A 19,507-nucleotide genomic window follows, 5' to 3' on the forward strand; every position below is an offset into this window, starting at 1 on the left:
TGGAAGATTTTTAATCACAGTTTCAATTTCAGTGCTTGTGATTGGTCTGTTCATATTTTCTGTTTCTTCCTGGTTTAGTCTCGGAAGGTTGTGCTTTCTAAGAATTTGTCCATTTCTTCCAGGTTATCCATTTTATTGAAGTCCACATTCTTAAAATAAATTTAAGAGAAACAATTTAAGTGCCAAATAAAAAAATAAAGATAGCCATCCCCATCAAAAGGTGGCAAAAGTGATCACAATATAATCAGGAAATCCTCAGGCATATTTTTTTTTTCAAATTTAACCCTCCATAGTGAACATATAAGTTGGGGAATTTATTTTCAAATGATAAATTTGGTGTTTGCAGAAAATATGCTATTCTGGAAGAACTAGACTTTTTTGTGCTTTAATGAGAGTGAAAAGATTATTTTCTAGAAGCTTTGGGTCACAAATAATCAAAGGAAGGAAAGGAATTCTTGGAAGGTCATGTTCAAGGATGCTTTCTCTATGTTAATTGAATGTATCAAAGCTGCCCTGGGTCGTTGTGAAGTCAAAGCTTTATTTTAGATATGAGAACTGTGGCTCTCGAAGTTTGGATACTATCAGAATTGTTTTGGTGTGCTGATATCTGAGCCTTCTGGGCAGGAATTTCTTACGTAGATGTGGTACTAGGGCTAGACTCTATGGAGAGCTGCTCTATGTTTTATGTTAATCCTTTGGATTTGGCATATCAAAGAATACCTGTAAAATAATGAGCAGGTGATTTTATTTCCTAGTAATTGACATTGAACATATATAAATCCTGAAACAGATTAATTTCAGACCTTTTTCTCATAGCAATTGTACAAAATAAAACACCAATTTAAAAATAAAATTGCTTGACAAACCTTGGGGTGTGTCTTTGGTGAGTTGTAGTTTATATAGATGAATTTCCATATTTCTACTTACATCAAATACCATATTGTACAGTCTTTCAAATACAGAGAAAAATGTCTTACTTGGACACAATAAAAATGAATAGGGGCCTTTTGCTTATATTTCACACCCATTTGAACAAAGTCATGTTCGTGCATTTAACACTTTATTTTCTGAAAATATTATACGTTATCTAGACAAAAAACTCTACAAAACCTTAGTATATGTTGAAGAGACTTGCAAAGGAAATATTTCTATATTTTTTCTCCCTCTTTCTATGAATTTCTATGGTTTATAAACCTCAGTGACAATTCAAAACTTGAAGCACTGTGAAATAATTACTCCCTTTTGGTAGTAAGAAGTTTTGGGGCATAAAAATGCGTATTTAAAATATGTGATTAAACTATTATAACTATCCAAATCTTACCTATGTAAAGCTCTTAGAACTCACCTGCCACAGAGGCAGTGCCCCATCAGGATTAGCTGTAATCACTCATTCTTCAAGAATTAGCTCTAAAGCCATGATGGATACCTTGATTGACCATACATCCCTGTTGTGTCATGGCCTTACTTTGGCCAGAATTGGGAATCAACTTTTTTTTAAAAAGCCAATTTGATAAGCAAACTCTATATTTCAATGTTTTAATTCAAACCATTTGTGTGTCCTTTTCTGTGAATTGCCTATTTCATGGCTCTTGTCTATTTCTTTATTGGTATGTTAGTTGTTTTTTTCATTTGAATCATTATTTATATATTAATGATTTAACACTTTATATGATATTTTATTGCAAGTATATTCACCAATTTGTCCTTTGCCTCTTTTTAAAATAAATTTATATATTTATTTTCATTTTTGGCTGCGTTGGGCCTTCAGTGCTGCGCGTGGGCTTTCTCTAGTTGCGGCAAGTGGGGGCTACTCTTCATTGTGGTGTGTGGGCTTCTCATTGTGGTGGCTTCTCTTGTTGCGGAACAGAAGCTGTAGGCGCGCAGGCTCAGTAGTTGTGGCTCGCGGGCTCTAGAGCGCAGGCTCAGTAGTTGTGGCGCATGGGCTTCTTTGCTCCGCGGCATGTGGGATCTTCCCTGACCAGGGCTTGAACCCGTGTCCCCTGCATTGGCAGGCGGATTCTTAACCACTATGCCACCAGGGAAGTATCCTCGTCCTTTGCTTTTTAATCGATTTGTGTGTGTGTTTAACAGAAGGAGTAAGTTGTATACTCTCAAATCTATCTCTTTAGTGTGTGATAACTTGGGGGCAGTTTCTAGGGGTAGAGGTTGCTGGCCAGTCCTTACTTTACTATCCCTTAAATCCACAAAGGGCAGGACCAGTAAATGCAGATCTGAAATCTAGGGGAGGAGTCTAGGCTGGGAGTATATATCTGGATGTCACCTGTCTAGAGCATCATGGAAATATGGGTGTAGATGAATTCTTCTGTCGTAAGAATGGAAAGAGAGAAAAGAAAAGGAAACTGTGTTGGAATGTCTATTTGGGGAGTGAGAAGAGGAAAACGAGTTAGCAAAGCTGACCAGAAAGAGAAGATATTCAAAGAATCATGGACGGCCAAGAAGGCAAGAGACATAAGGTGACGGTCAACTGGTTAAGTCAGATGGATTTGGCAAGAGAAGCCAATGAAAAAGTCAAAATACAAGGAACAGAGGAGCAAAAAGGAGGCAAATAGACCAGCCTCTTTTCTATTCGGTCAAATGAGCACCATCTCCAAGAGCATATGAACATATTAAGACAAAACCCCAAATCATACTTGTATGTACAAAATGATCTTAAATCCTCTGTAGTTTACTTATGCCCTCCCTCATTTCCTCTACTGCAATGACTTTTTATAGTTCCATACCAACGAGCAAAGGAAAAATTTTATAGGGAATTCGCACTCAACTTTAATGCCCCCCCTCCGTGCCCAGGAATGATGTTAACGAGCTGATGCTTCATCCTACCACATTTTATTATAATCAGTAAAGTTACTTAACCGGCTTCACTGCGATAGGGAACAGGGGGAACTCTGGGAAGAGTGGGATCGCTTGGAGGTCAACAAGGTACTGTAAACGAAGGAGCAGTCTCAGCCTTCAGAGTGGAGGCCTGACCTCGCCGGAGGACGGAAACGGGGCTGCCTGGCTCACCTCCCCACGTTTTGTTTCTTATCCCTGTGGCTTGTGTACAGACAGTTGCTCTGGTAACATGCCTAGCATTGTCTGCATGTGTTTTTCCCTGTCAGGGAGCAGAAAGAAAAATCCGAGACGAAGAGAGGAAGCAGAACAGGAAGAAGGGGAAAGGCCAGGCCTCCCAAACCCAGTGCAACAACTGTGAGTGTGGCTGCGAAGGGGTAGGCTTTGTCTGGGCCAGGTCCACTGGGGAATGGGTGAAAAGAAGTGGGTTGCAGGTAAAATATGGACATGCAATGGATGGCTTGCTTTTCCCTAGCAGTGGAGAAGGGGCGAACTGTCCCTGTTAAACGTAAATAGAATCACATGATCACAATGTTAGAACTAGGAGGGATTTTTCTAATGTCAAGGAGACCAACATCCTCCTTCTCCAGACAAGGAATCTAGGGCACAGAGAGGGACAGGAGGGCAAGAGGGGACTGGAGCTCCCCCTCAGGAATGCTCACGCCAAGTCCACTCTCTTTCTGCTGGTTTGGTGATGGGAGAGGGGAAGCTTTTAAAGTGTGTTCACATCTATGGTGTTTGGGAATCTTCATAGGAGACAATCATGAACTTTAGCTAAGATCAGATCTTACAGGTGAGAGTTTAGTCATTCACAACCTTCTCACTTATGGGTTTTGTGATTGTGTCCAGCCTCTGATGGGAAGTTGGCAGCGATACCGTTACAGAAGAAGAGCGACATCACCTACTTCAAGACAATGCCTGATCTGCACTCCCAGCCCGTCCTCTTCATACCCGATGTTCACTTTGCAAACCTGCAGAGGACAGGACAGGTATGGCCTCCCTGCTAACATCTGCCTGCCATCCATTCACTGGGCTGGTAGAGCCTTAAGACAGCATCACTTCAGGCACTGTTGATCTTAAAAATAAAACCCATGAATTCAACAAAAAGTCAGCTCTTCCCTACAGAAAATGGAATTTTATAGAAAGGAATGTCTCAGGAGAGGAAACCAACTTACTAAGGGGAAGGTGAGAGTGAGCTGATAATCTCGAAGTGTTGACAAAGCAATGAAAGAGGAAGAAAGTAAGAAGGCTGATAACCTGTAAGAAAAGTTTTGTTTTGTTAGTTTTGTCATGTGGGATCCACCTGATGCAATGAAGCTCCATCTAATGGTGGGAAATTGAACTGCAACCATAACTTTAGAAAGTTGCCCAAGAGGAAAAATTCTTTGATTAAATAAAACTCTATCAACAATTTTTCCCTTAGTAAATTAACAGTTTCCATTGAATAGGTAAATAATTTCACACCAAGAGAAAAATGAGATTGTAGACAAGCCTTTTAAAAAAAGTTCCTATCTTCTAGGTATATCTATAAGTGAAATTATAGAAATAATATTATATAAAGATCCAATAATTAACTCATTATGGTAGCTCAAGTTGATGAAATGTTATGCAGCCACTAAAATTATATTTATGAAAACTATGTAGCAACATAGGAACTCATTATGATAATGTTCAGAGGGGAAAAAAGTACAATAGCCATTTGTATCTATACTGTGATTCCAAATATATACCTGAATTCGAACAAGACAAATTGTAATACTTGATGAGTAGGGCTAGGAGATGGATGACTTTTTGTAATGTCTTTAGTATTACATTTTTTATGTTATGAATTAAAATTGTGTGAGATAATTACTTCCCCAGTGTTAGCCAGAATTGTCTTTCACCAAACCAGTTGGGTTTAGTGACTCTTGTATTGATTAGTTTTCTTTTAAACTCAGAGTCCTCTGAGGAAAGGTCTGTTGAGAAACAGGTGCATAATGACACATTCCAGTTTTTCTTCCATTCTAAGTGTTCACACACTCATTAGAATTGACCTTAGTCTAGGAGCAGAAATCATTATCAGCTTAACTTTCTCTTTCTGGAGAATATTTTGTGTATGAGACAAAGCAGTTGTACAACCAGGGCTTTTTTTAAAAGTTGCTGTTTTTGACACAACATGGCAATAAAATACCCATAGTTTTTTCTTAGAGTGCATTCCACTAAAATGTAGCATTCCCATCTTGTCTTGCTTGTTTGATAGGAAAAGGACACAAAGAAGAAAGGAAGAATATTATGATTTATTAAGCTATGAGGGCCAGCACCTATTTTTATTATTTTTTAATTCCCAAGAACATGATGGTGATTTGTGTATTTACAGTCTTCGTAAATACATGGGATTTTTTGAAGCTAGGTGTCCACACCTTCCAGGAGAGAGGGGGAAACTGAGTTAAATTGCTCTTATTATTTACTGGTGTGATTCTGGCTTCAGCCCGGTGTCAAAACTGACAGCCTGACCTGTTCTCTTGGCAAGATTTCTCTGAAATACACAAAGCTGTAAATGAATCCTAAGAGGAAAAGTGACCAAATCTGACTGCTCGTGACTGTCAGTCCTCTGGCCTCACTTGCTCCCTCCGTATCCCGAGCTGGGCTCCTAGCCTGTGGCTGAATCAGAAGGAAAGTGTAGCCTTTACCGTGGGTTGGTTGCAGCAATTTGCAAAGCAGCCCAGTCAGCGTCCCCTGGGGCGTTGCGAAGTGAAGTCCTGCTGTCTGGGGCTGTTCTTGAAGAGCCTCAGGCTTCCCCTGTGGCCTTGGAGTCAGAGTTAAGGGGCTCAGTTAGGGAGCCTGCCTGGGCTTCAGGCAACAAAGGAACACACTCTTCTGTGCTCTGGAACAATGGGTGAATGTCCTGTGGTTGATCGACTTGCTTGGCCGAAGGAAAGGAGCGCCTACTGTGTAGCTGGCTGGAACTTGAAAGGCTGCCTTTTCTTAGAAAAGCTGCGAGCCTTGGGAGATGGGTCCAGAGGCAGGAGGGAAGAGGGCAGCGCCGTGGCGTGAGAAGTGGGCATGGGACAGGGCTTGGCTGACTTTGACAGGCAAAATGAGAGCTAGTTGAGGCAGATCAAAAGCTGGGCCAGTTTTACCCTAAGGGAGCAGGGGCGGGTAGGGGAGGAAGGGCCATGGTACCCACTGCAGGCGTGAGCCTGGTAAAATCAGCCACGCGGCAGCCCTGCACAACTGCGGGGCAAGCAGCTGTTTAGCTTTCATGGTCGGTGAGCGCTCCGAGCCACGCTGAAGGCACCTCCGCTCTGGTCACGTGGCCTGGGGAGCAGGCTTTTCACTATCAGCCCACATGTCCCCTGCTCCCTCATTATCTCACTGATTCACTTGTGGGGTGGTACATTCACCAGACGGTTATCAAAACCTCATATGAGGGCATGAACCCAACGTGCAGGCTCTGTGGAGATCTTCAGTCTCCCTCTCCTCGCACTGAAGTCCTGATACGCACTGTGGCTTCTGTCGGGAATGCCTTTAAAAAGAAGGGACAAGGGGAGCTTGGGAGAAACGGTGGGAGGCAGAGGCATTATCCCACTGGATAACATGTACTTGGCGGGTATGAGCCTTCCTCTAGCCACCTGAACACAGGGAGGACATCATTCCTCCCTCACACCCTGAAGAACCGTCTCCCCACTTGTGGCTTGTAAACCCTCCATCCCCCAGATCAGAGGCATTCTTTTTTTTTTTTTTTTTTTTTTTTTTTTGCGGTACGCGGGCCTCTCACTGCTGTGGCCTCTCCCGTTGCGGAGCACAGGCTCCGGACACTCAGGCTCAGAGGCCACGGCTCACAGGCCCAGCCGCTCCGCGGCATGTGGGATCTTCCCGGACCGGGGCACAAACCCATATCCCCTGCATCCGCAGGCGGACTCTCAGCCACTGCGCCACCAGGGAAGTATAGGCATTCTTGATAAGAATGCAGGTTCCCAAGTTCCATTCCAGGCCTTTCAAATTAAAATCTCTGAAGGGGGACTCTGGGAATTTGCATTTATGAGAAGTTCTCCAGATAGTTTTTATGCACTCTAAAGTTTGAGAAACACTGTCTAAAAATTAAATTCGTGCAATAAGCCCTACAGCCAACCAGGAAGAAACAGTGGGTCATTACATGAGAGGAGGAGAAATGACAGTGCAAGGAGGTGATAGGGACGGTGCAGCAGAGGCTGCTCAGGAGGCCAGGAGGACACTTAAGGCTGCTTCCAGCTTTGGGTCACCAGTCACCTTTGCAGAGAGCTGTCCATTACCCTACCAGGGTGGTGCAGCAGGGTGGATGTAGTATGCCACATTTAAAGAAACCAGCAAAAGACAAGCCAACATCAGGAACTTTTCCTCCAAATCCAGTTGTGTGTCCAGTGCCATGGCTCAGGCTCCCTTGCTTATGTGGGTCACTCTATATGCATCTAAATAGACAGTCCCATTACTAGCACATGTCAGTGCTCTGATGCCACACTGAAACGTGGGGTCTGGGGAGGAAACGTGTTACCTTCATTGTTCTCTGTTTAAGAAGAAACAAAGTATACAATACAACCATAGACGTTAAAAAGTTTAAGAGGAAAAAGTTCCCTGTGGAAATCCGAGCTAATGTCTAGAATGACTCATTCCCAAAGAGTTCCCGGTAACCAGCTTTGTTATATAACTAAGTTTGGGTTTGGCAGCATCCCAGGAACGGCCACGAGCCTTTGAGAAAGTTTCCACGGAGAGTGTCAGTCTAGACACAGCTGTTTCTCTCCCAGGTGGCTGTAGCAGGGACAGTGAAGAAATGGATTAGAAGCAGAGGTGACTTTGAAGTTAATGTGTGAATGTTGGATACTAACTTGAGTTTCATCCTTCACCCAGATGGAAATGGTCCTGCAGCACATAGTTAAAGCTCACAAAAGGCCCACAATTAATTGTCATAAATAATTGGATGAAGAGGACTTAACATCCATAGCGGATACCCTCTGGATTTCCGGAGTTGCATAAAATAAGGATGCTTCATAATGTCTTTAAATCTGATTCTGCCTGCTGCCATGCTGGCCACCAAAAGAAGTCTCTTCCTTCTGGCCAGAACACCTCCTAGAGCTAAATGACCTTTCCTGGCCTGAGGGTAGTTGACTCCTAGATTTTTGTGGTCGCGGGATGCCAGGGTAACCCAGGTCCCTTTGGGGAAAAAACAGAGGCCTGGGGTTACTGCCGTGGGGACTTCCTGTTCTGCTCTCTTCTCCAAAGCACTCTGTCTGGAGTCAGCTCTCCTGTGGACTGGATGGGATTGGTTACTCACAGGCCCTGCTCCAAGGCCTTCGTAAACAATGATTTTTAGATCTTGCTAAAATAGTTCCTTAATGTCAAAAGCAAGATTTGGCTTAGGGCTATAGGTAAACTGATTTCCAATTTTAGTTCATTAAAATCTAAGAATTAACCCTAGGGAGACGGTGAAGAGGTTAAATTTGTATTTCCTCAGACACACATGTGCAGCATCATTAAACAGATTTGCCTTTTGTCTTTTTTGAGACAGTGTAATGCCTTAGGAAAGTCTATGCATCATGTAATATATTTCCATTTCTTGTGTCCAAACTACAGTAAGCCTGTTGTTTTGTTCCACAGGTGTATTACAACACGGATGATGAACGAGAAGGGTAAGACACTCAGTCTTTTCACTCAAGCACCCAAAGTCAGTTCATGTCAGTAGAAATGGGTTTCCAAGCACAGGGTAATGGGGCAGGGGGTGAGAATGTCTGCTCAGCCTCCAGACTCAGAGCTAGGAAAGGCTTGACTCTGGGGATTGTCGGGAAGGAGGCTGGGGAATGCCATTCTCCTTCCAGGCAGATGTAGCACAGTATACTGCTAGGCAATGTCTTCTAGGCAATGTAGCACAATATACTGCATCCTTGATAGGTGGTCAGCCAGCTTCTACTTGAATGTTCCCAGTGATGGGAATATTCTGATACTCATGATACTGTTGGCCAGTTCCAGCTCCAGTAAGTTTGTCTGTTGAACTGATGTCTGTCTTCTTTTGACCCATTAGCTCTATTTCTGCTCTCTGGATAAGTCTCAACCTTTCTTCCTCATTCAGACATAGTTTTACCTCTCAGCATCTTAATTCCCCCTCCAGGGGGTACCACTAGATTTGTTAATAGTCTCCTTAAAGCTGGCTCTCAGAAATACACACGTTCTGAAGCACAGGAGTTGGAGATTATATTGGGATAATTTCTTCTTATGACCTGGATACTGTTTTTCTCTTAAAGCAATCTAGAACTACGTTCATTTTTCATCTACATAACATTACTTATATACAACTAAAGTCTTGGTTTGCATTAATTGCATGTGTATAGCTAAACTCTCTAGATCACTGGTTTTTCAAACTATAGTCAAACCAGGGCTTCCCTATTCTTCCCTATGCAATTAACATATTTACTTGTAAAACATTTCAAAGTGAAGTAAGTGGAGCAGATATTCTTGAGCTCATCTCCTAGAGCAGAGCTCAGGGAACTATAGCCTAAGGGCCAAATCAAGGCCTAATACTTTTTGTACTGTCTGCAAACATGTTTAAATGGTTGAAAAAATCCCAAAGAAGAATAATATTGCATGACACTTGAAAATTATGAGGTTCAAGTGCCCATAAATGAAGCTTAATTGGAATGCAGCTACGTTAATGCCTTCGTGTCTTGTCTCTGGCTGTCTTGGTGCTGCCACAGCAGAGCTGAGTACAGAGGCGCTGCTGTAGTTGCAGCAGAGACCGTCCGTCTAGCCTGGAAAGCCTAAATATTTACTTTACAGAAAAAGTGTGCCACCCTCCGAAGGATAGAGGATCTCAGAAGAGCCGAATAATTCCCTAGTTGGTTAGGAGCAGAGCCTTGTCCAGGATTTGACCTCAGAAGAGTCGAATAATTCCCTAGTTGGTTAGGAGCAGCGCCTTGTCCAGGATTTGACCTCTAGATTCTGAGTTCCAAATTTTCTAAATACATAATTAGATTGTTCTTTTCGTCTTGGTACAGAGGCAATATATTCCAGGGGTGGGAATGGACAGAAACGCTTAGCACGAGCAATTGTAATCTGTTGTTCACGTAGTTTACAAAGGACAGGTTGGTGTCACGGAAAGAACGTTGACTCTGAGCTGAGGAAGCCCGGGTTCTACTCCCGGGCTGCCGCTCACCCGTGTGAAGCCTGGGGCCACCTCCCTGACCTCTGGGCTTCGGTGTCCTCCATCGTAAAATGAGGGTTTTGTGTAAGACGATCTGTAAGATCTCTTTTGAGAAAATTGAGTGTTATGAATAAGAAATGCCTGGGACCTAAATGCTCTTGCACGTGCAGGCTGCGCTTGTGAATCTGCCTCAGCGTCACTGTCCTTCCCTGTAGGTCGGCAACATTTAGGTGGCGAATTGACCTACTTTGACCTCTTTTGGCCTGGCCTCTCTGTAACAATTCCCCTCTTTTATTGCAGAATCTTGAGGCCTGAGGCCCAAGGCTCTTACTCTTAACCATCTTCTCATTAGAGTTCGACTGAGCAATATGGGCGGCCTTGGAGCCCAGCGTTAACACATAGTAGGACTTGGCTGTGGTTACATGTAAAAGTGGTAATCGACATTCACTGGACACCTTGGCTAGGCACTGTCCTAAGTGCTTTCTATGGATTATTTTATTGGATTCTTCCAAATTTCCCATAGGGAAGATGCTATACGTACTTCCACTTTATAATGAGGAAACTGAAACTTCAAAAGGTCAGGAAGCTTCAAAGCCGCATAGCTGGTGAGTGACAGAGGCAGGATTTGAACTTGGGTCTAGCTGCACTCCCATCACCTGCCTTTAGCCATCACGCCCCGTCACCTAACCCTCGTAATTCTTGATCTGTGGCTGCCAAGGAATCATCCAGAGACAGGCCCTCATCGTGATGGCTCTCTGGCCTTGACAAAGGCACACCGTTTGGATTTCCGGACCCAGGTTGTGACAAGCCTAGGAGAGTGTACCTGGCGGAGGGGGTCAGTTCACCGAGCCCTGGGGAGAACCACCTTCATGGGCGTTCGCTTAGCCTTCATCAGATCAGGACTGTCTGGCCAGTTCTCCTCTCTCCCTGCCAGGCATAAATCAGTTAGTATTAAAGCATCTAACTGAGTGTTGGAGAGCGTCCTTCAGGCAGCCACCAGCTGGAGGACACAGCCTGCCCAGGTGCACCAGGGCCCGCTCCCGACTACTCCAAAGCCGGAGTGGTGGCCAGACACGGACTTGTTCATGAGGAAGAGAGCTTTTTGGCCTGAAGCGCCAGCAGTTATAGAGAGAAACTAGAGAAAGTTCAGATGAGGTGGGATGGGGAGCCATCGCCAGCTAAGTACCTGAACGAAACGAAAAGAGGAGCACCTGTTCGCTCCTGCCTCCCTGTCTAGTGATAAGTATTTGGGGTGCCTTCTGGTGCTGAATCTGGGGATCACAGACCCCATGCAGGCTTGTTTCCTAGGCAGGGGCTACAACAGATACAGAGGCTTTTGGACACCATCTCTGAGCAGCAGGTCTCTCTCTGCGTATCAGAATCAAGCCGGGGAGTTAAAAAAATACTCACATACAGGGACCGTCTCCGGGGATTTTGACTAAATTGGCAGATGAGTGCAGCTCAGGCATGGAGACCTTTTTAAAGTCCCCAGGTGATTCTAATGCGCGCAATGTTTGAGAACCACTGCTCTAGAGCCAGTCAGCCATGATTTGAGTGTTGCATTGATCTTACAAGCTGTGTAACTTAAGATAACAACCTTTTGGGGCCTCAGTTCCCTCATCTAAAAATAGCAAATATTAATACCTACCTGCTAGAATTATTAGAAGCATTAATACATAAAATGCCCTGACACATGGAAGATGCTTTCAAAAAACAGAGCTGTTATTGTTGCCAAGGTTCCTTTTCAGGCCCTAAATAAATGATACTTCATTGAGAAATGGAAGAGAGGAAGATGAAGAAAAATGGAAAGAAAAACCAGACAAAAAGGACTTTCTGTAGAGCTGAGCCCTTAACCGGGGATTCATGAATGGCTCTCATGGGGAAGAGGGAAGGGCCTTACGCTCCCTGAAACAGTATTTAAATTGATATTCAAATATCATGCATGATGAGAAATTCTATTTCCATTATTTCTGGGGATCTGGTATCCATCTCCATCTGACCTCTAGTTCCTGGAAAACCATTCTTGCCTTAATCCTCTGTCCACACTGGTCCCCACAGAGGTGTCCCCCGTTCCAGTCTATTGTGAGGTCCCCTCAAGTCTAGCAGCTCTGTGGCTTCTGCACTGCATTTGGGGCACAGGGATTCTTGGCAAATTTGGGCATCCTCATGTCTGTTTTTAATCAAACCTTTTATTTCAAGATAATTATTGATTCACATGCACTTGTAAGAAGCCCAACCCCTTTTCTTTCTTTTTTTTTTTTTTTTTTTTGGCCACACTGCTCAGCATGTGGGATCTTAGTTCCCTGACCAGGGATTGAACCCAGGCCCATGGCAGTGAAAGCACCATTTTAACCACTGGACCACTGGGGAATTTCCAGGCCCACCCCCTTTTCAATTGATGTATTTTTATTTTTACTGTTAGATATTGCAGTTAAAAAATCCACCCAGGGCTTCCCTGGTGGCGCAGTGGTTGGGGGTCCGCCTGCCGATGCAGGGGACGCGGGTTCGTGCCCCGGTCTGGGAGGATCCCACGTGCCGCGGAGCGGCTGGGCCCGTGGGCCATGGCCGCTGAGCCTGCGCGTCCGGCGCCTGTGCTCCGCAACGGGAGAGGCCACAATGGTGAGAGGCCTGCGTACCACAAAAAAAAAAAAAAAAAAAAAAAAATCCACCCAATAATACTCAAATCTGCATCAGATATACAAGGAAGATTTTTAGAAAATATTTAAGGAAATGAAAATCATGTTTACCATCCCTCAGAGTAGCAGATTTTTATCAGTTTCTTACATTAGTACCAGTTATTCTTGCTTGTATACTAGTTAGCCATTTTGCAAATTAGAAGATTTGAACTAAAGACTCTTAGAACTAAGCTTTGCCTTTTTTAATAAATTTAACCTACATTTGCCCTCTCTGTTGCTCTTCATTCTTTCCTTTATTTCTCTGTTTCTCTTTGGGATCCTTTTCCTATTTTTTTTTTAATTGAAGTATAGTTGATTTACAATGTTGTGTTAGTTCCTGGTGTATAGCAAAGTGATTGTTATACATGGGATCCTTTTCCTATTGCCAGAAGAATTCTGTTTAATAATTCTTTTGTTGTGGAACTTTTGGCAAAGAATTCTCTCATATTTGTTTATTTGTTGTAAATGTTTTTATTTTGTAATCGCTTTTCTAGGGTATTTCTGTTAGGTATCAAATTCCAGGTTGGCAGTTACTTTCTTTCAGTTTTGGTTTCCATCATTTTTTGTTGAGAAGTCAACTGTCTTATTGTTGCTATTTGAAATGTAATCTTTTCTTTCTTCCCTTCCTTCCTTCCTTCCTTCCTTCCTTCCTTCCTCCCTTTCTTTTTTCTTTCATTTGAGAAAGACTGCTTTAAAATTTTTCTCTTTCTCTCAGGTTTTCAAATTTTTTATGATGTTTCTACGTGTGGGTTTTCTTTGTACTTTCTTTTTCCCCCTGCTTGGTATTTTATACCACTCATTGAATCTGTGAGTTGATGTCTTTCATCAGTTTTGGAACATTCTTGGCTGTCATCTCTTCAAATAGTGCTCTTCCCTGTTCTCTCCCCACTCCTTTGAGACTCTAAATGTGTATTAGAGTTTTTTATTCTGTCCCTATGTTTTTTATGTTCTTTTCTAAACTGTCCATCTTCTTTACTCACCATGCTCCAGCCTGGATATTTTCTATTGACCTCTCAAATCCTCTCTTCTGCTAGGTTCAATATACTAAACCCATCTATTGAGTTATTAATTTCAATTATTGCACTTTTTAGTTCTAGGACTTCCACTTAATTGGTTTATTTTAATGAACTTCAATTCTAAATGTCTTGTCATTTATTTTCATGAACATAATAACTGTGCTATAAGTATGTTATCTGGGTGTGTTTCTATTGTATGTTTTTCCCTTGGTCCTGTTTAATATTTGATAATCATTGAATGATGAACAATATGCATAAAAATTATGGAGGCTCTGGATGACCATATTTTTCCTTATGAAGGTTTTCCCTATCTGGTATGTAGCCTTAGTTAACAGATCACCATAACTGAGTCAGGGACAGAACTGACCCAAAGCTGGGTTGCAGTTTATTTTAACCTCAGATGACCTCTAATTCATCCTAACTCCTAGATTGTACCTTTGAGGGACTTTCTATGGGTCTTTTTCCTTCATGGAGCTTGAAGTTCAATTTTTGTCTCCTTAGCATGGGGAGACTACCCAAGCCTCCTCTATGAGTTTCAAGGGCTTTCTGCTTAACTTCTTACTCTCTCATCCTGTGCAGCTTAAAAACTTAGCAAATACCTGGGAAGGAATACTGCAGTGTCTGGCTTACTTCTCTGTGCTTCTCTACTCTCTGGAAGTTTTCCTATTAGTCCTGAATAACTTTGCAGCCCTAAACACCAATTTCTGTTTCTCTAACACCGTAAGATTGCCAAAAGCTGTGCAGACTTCTTTGCCATTAAGTATGTGCCTCTGCTGCGATCACCATCCTCTACTCCCAGCTGAGAAATGGCAAATGCTTCCAGAGGAAAGTGGCCCACTGACTATCAGCTCACCTCTCGCATTTTTCTCCTCTGAGATCTCAGCTCTCAGGTTCTGGCCGACTCAACAGTAGTGTCCAATACCTTCAATAAGATTAAATATATATGTATATATATTTACAGTTACTTACATCGTTCTTGGCTGGAACATTGCTTGGTTTGCCACAAGATACAACATCTTAGCCAGAAACAGAAATATCTGTATTTCCTCTGGGGCCTACTGACCTAGTTATTTACTACTTTCAATTGTAAGCGCTTAACTACCATAATTATAAACATATGTGGGGTTTGTTTGTTGATTTTGGTTTGTGTGTACTGAGTGTGTCAGATGAACTTCTATCAAGACCCTGAACTAGCATTGATTAAAGTCATTTGGGGATGATAGGTTCTTCCCCAGAGTGATTTATTGTTGAAAATAAACTAATTGAGATTCTACTCCATAATGTGAAAGACTTTGTGAGGACTTGAACATAAGAGCACCTCCTCTTTTCTGAGGCTAACAAAGGGTAAGGATGTTAATTTATTTAGGGCAGATGTGGTCATCAGCCTACACAGGCCAGAAGCAGAGTTGTGAACTAGACAAACTATGTCTCCATGGTGCCTGCACCTCCTTTCCATGCTTTATTTTGGTACCTCCTCACCTAGGTACTGATGCCTAGTGTGGTTCAGCCTGATAGGTAGGGCTCAACATTGCCAAGTATGTCTAGAGACAGGCTTCAGATCCAAACACCTTCCCAGTTTTTCTTCTGATGAAACTTGGCCATCCTTTTTTACACCTCAGGGACTTGCTTTCCCTGACATTGACCCCACAAAGCAATGATTTCATATGTTGCTGGAACTGGAGTCCCTCTACATGTTAACATGTTGTGCCCACGGGATGGAGACTGATGTCAGAGAAAGCACCTTCTCCTTGTTCTTGTCCTTTTGTGCTACAAGCCAGTGTAATTGAACAGGACATTAGGAGACCTGAAATCCTTACTCTTTCTATCAATTGGGCAGTCATTTCTGCCCTTTTTTTCTCACCTTGCTTTAAAAAGAAATGAAACCATTGAATTCAGACCACACAAGCTTATTGACTCCTACTGGGTTTATAGATTTGCAAGTGTGAAAAAACATTTCTGAACTCCCAAGAGAAATGTGGTTTATCCAAGATGTTATTTTAATGGCAAAGTTTGTCATGCTCAGAATGGGGTGCTGTCAAAAGTCAACAGACCTGGAAAAATGTAAATAAATCTTTCTTAATGAGAGAAAGAAAATCCCTAGTTTAGGAACCCTAACACAACATGAAAGAGTGTCTGGTGATGTTTCAGGCTATTTACCCATCATTAACCTACTGGTCATTGACAGCAATGTCAATAGATTTTTAATCTTCTGCTCCCAGGGTCATGGTCAGTCCAGCTCCAAGACATGACAGAATAATATGACCCGCTTTTATGGTTTTAAAGAAAAGTGAGGGAAAGATAGAGGGAACAGTGCTCTAAAAACTTATTACCACCTTCAGCTGGGACTTGAGTTTGAGTTTTTCTTCTGGCTATTTCCATAGTTTGACTTACTATGGAATAAAATAGAATGCTGACTCTGAATATCATTTCTCATACCCTCACTCATCATCATCTCAGATTTATCGAGTACTTTATCATGAGGTTGCTCCTCAGAGCTGGGTTCTCTCAACAGCCTGTTTCACTGTTTTAGCTGCGTTGCCCTGCATGAGACACATAACGCCCTGAGCCTTAGTTTGGTCGTCACCGAAATAGGGATAAGATTGGTCTTTGCGCTGCTGGCTCACAGAGTGTTCATAAGACTTAATTGACCAAGGAGATGTAAAGTGCTTTGATGAAAAGCGTGGTCTTATTAAGGGCTCATAAACATAATTTTGGACCACCTAGAGTAGAAGATGGTAATTTAAAGCCTTGTTGGTTTAATACTTTAAACTATTAGAATTAATAGAAGTACTTTTTGGACTGTCCACAGTTTTATACCATGTGTTCTTTCTACCACTGGACCCCACCATTAGCTCCAGTTGAGAATTGATAAAAAGAACTTCTTAATGACAATGATGCCAATAGGGACTTGGCTTTGGAGCAGGGTTTTTTGTTTGTTTGTTTGCGGTACGCCGGCCTCTCACTGTTGTGGCCTCTCCCATCGCGGAGCACAGGCTCCGGACGCGCAGGCTCAGCGGCCATGGCTCATGGGCCCAACCGCTCTGCGGCATGTGGGATCTTCCCGGACCGGGGCACGAACCTGTGTCCCCTGCATTGGCAGGCGGACTCTCAACCACTGCGCCACCAGGGAAGCCCCGGAGCAGGGTTTTATATTATCTTGGAAGCTTGGGATTGATATAATTGTCAGTCTCTGATGCAGGAAGCTTTTCCAACTTTAGCCCTTAAATTGGGCCAAAGTGGTAGTTTGGGCTGTTTGCTATCTGATAGTGAATGGAAACTTTGAGCTCTTTTAAATTGTCTGCCTTATGTACTCTTCCCCGTTATGTCTCTTCCTCAAATCTCTCCAACTTTAATTATCATGATCATCATCATCTCTAACTAACACTTCTGTAGTACTTAAAATGTATCAGGCAACTTTGTGAGTTTGAATTTACATTATGTTGAATTCATTTAAGCCTCTCAACATCCTCCTTTTAAAGAGGCTGTTGGTTCAGGGCAGTTGAAGAATTTGTCCATGTTTCCGTAGCTAGTAGATTGCAAAGCAGGGGTTTATTTTTTAAATTTTTAATTGAAATATAGTTGGTTTACTGTGTTGTGTTAGTTTCAAGTGTACAGCAAAGTGATTCAGTTATACATATAATTTTTCAGATTCTTTTCCATTATAGGTTATGGGTTATTACAATGGATTATTACAATAAGATATCGAGTATAGTTCTTTGTGCTATACAGTAGGTTCTTTCTGGTTATCTATGTTATATAGAGTAGTGCGTATATTTTAATCCCAAACTCCTAATTTATCCCTCCCGCCCTTTCCCCTTTGGTAACCATAAGTTTGTCTTCTATGTCTGTGAGTCTGCAAAGCAGGGGTTTAAACCAAGGTAGTCTGGACCCCAGATCTCATGTCTTAACAATTCTGCAGAACTGCCTATCTGGCATTGCTTCATGTGCCTGGTTCCAGGAATCCCCAGAGAGATTAAAGTCTTCTAAAAACCTACACCTGCTCTCTTGAGGGCTTAAAGGACCATAAGACTCCATGCAGGGGCATTTTCTCAGTGTTTTAGTCAGTTTGGGTTGCTATAACAAAATACCATAAACTGGGTGGCTTAAATGACAGAAATGTATTTTTCAAAGTTCTGGAGGCTGGAAGTCTGAGATCAGGGTGCCAGCATGGGCAGCGTCTGGTGGGGGCCCTTTTCTGGCCTGCAGATCGCCATCCTCTTGCTGTGTCCTCATGCGGCAGAAAGAGAGAGGGTGTCCCTTTCTCATAAAGACACTCCCATCATGGAGGCCCCACCCTTAGGGCCTAATTACCTCTCAATGCCCGGACCTCTGAATACCATCCTCCTGGGGGTTAGGGTTTCAGCATATGAGTTTGAGGGGACACTCGGCGGCAATGACTTCTCTTCAGTGACAATCTGTTCTTCTAATTTCCTTCCTCTGGAACAGCCCTCCCTTCCCTAGAGTGCCCAGAGAGACAGAGACTTTGGGAGGAAATGCAGAGCCACCAGAACTGGCCAGTTGGGGACCCGTGGGCCCTCAGGAAGGGGGACCGAAACCCTCTCCCATGAGGAAGGGCCGGGTCTAAGGAACCTCAGCCACTGCAGTCTCCTCTGCTCCAAGCTGATGGAGTTGTGGAACAGCAGGAACCGAGGGCAGCCTCATAACTTAGAACCAGCGAGGCAGGCCCGTGCCATTTCCAGAGGTCACGCTGTGCCCTCGGGGCTGGCGAGAAAGTGCAGGACACCCAGGCCCTAGCTAGGTGGGACGGGCTGTGTAACTTGCAGACCACACAAACACAGGGCTCAGGCCCGCGTCCCCAGCCCTGGTCTTCTGAGCAGGAAGGGGGGTTAGGTGCAGAACAGAATGGGTAAAACCCAGAGGCCCCACCTCGGTGGATCCATGTTCAGCAGCAAGGAGGATGTCTCAGGGCCATGCGTGAAAGATACTGGCATGTGTGTTCTGCCCCACATGCAGACTTGGGACCGGTGAGGGGGAGGCAGGAGGTTGGTGCGTGGATCCAGTCGTGATAAGGGATGGCATAAACAAAGGGAAGAGATAGGGACCGACACATCCATACACCTTTTTGTTGGCACCCCGGGTGCCTTCCTTAATTAACACTTTCTCCTCACCTTTTCTAGCAGCAGTGTCCTTGTGAAACGGATGTTCAGGCCCATGGAAGAGGAGTTTGGTCCAGCACCTTCTAAGCAGATGAAGGAAGAAGGGATGAAGCGAGGTACTGTTCCCGTTGAGGCCCTCCCCCGGTGTTGCTCCAATAGGAATGGTGGTGGGGACATTTCACTGAGAAGAACCCCCGGCCCGGCCCATGTCCCTGTGGTTCCGTGCTAGCCTGGGGATGCTTTTATTGACCCAGGAAGTCCACAGTCTCCTCCTTTGCTTTAAACCTTATCTTTTTAAACACCCTAAGCAAACATTTATTCTTCCTGGGCACTGATTCTTTCCTTTACCTTGAGGGAAATGTAGTGAATATACTGACTCATCAAGCAGTGAGATACAAGGTTAAAAAGAAGCTCGTGCTGTGTTTGACAATACCCTCATAAGCAGCAGCAGCTGAGAATCCTTCAACAGACGCAAACGATTAATCACGGTACAAGTCAGGGAACCTGTTTTCTGTGACATCCCAACTTACTCATTTTCTCTCAGTCAGGGATCTTATCCCACTTCACCGAGATAATAAGAAACGAAGCACAGGCCTGTCAGTGTCTTGCTCAGCATCTCAATGCTGTGCTGATTCATTGTCCCTCCTGGGAGTAAGGGGAAAGGGGAGGTGGTGGCTTTTCTCCCCACATCCTGCTGTAGCC

General features: G+C 43.5%; 1 protein-coding gene across 8 annotated transcripts in view; it reads left to right on the forward strand.

Moving 5' to 3' along the window:
- Positions 1-19,507, forward strand: part of GRHL2 (grainyhead like transcription factor 2) — a 163,652-nt gene that overhangs the window by 130,782 nt on the left and 13,363 nt on the right. For 3 of the 8 annotated variants that reach the window (XM_060127422.1, XM_060127429.1, XM_060127424.1), the window contains 4 exons: positions 3,120-3,207; positions 3,700-3,839; positions 8,461-8,492; positions 18,827-18,921. In XM_060127422.1, the coding sequence (XP_059983405.1) occupies positions 3,120-3,207; positions 3,700-3,839; positions 8,461-8,492; positions 18,827-18,921 (355 nt within the window). Of the gene's footprint in view, positions 1-3,090; positions 3,208-3,699; positions 3,840-8,460; positions 8,493-10,297; positions 10,431-18,826; positions 18,922-19,507 lie in introns of those variants that run through there. The other 5 variants (XR_009536312.1, XR_009536313.1, XM_060127428.1 and 2 more) reach the window with 5 other exon arrangements.

This window comes from Lagenorhynchus albirostris, chromosome 17, assembly GCF_949774975.1.
Source record: "Lagenorhynchus albirostris chromosome 17, mLagAlb1.1, whole genome shotgun sequence".
In the NCBI taxonomy this organism is placed as follows: Eukaryota; Metazoa; Chordata; class Mammalia; order Artiodactyla; family Delphinidae; genus Lagenorhynchus; species Lagenorhynchus albirostris.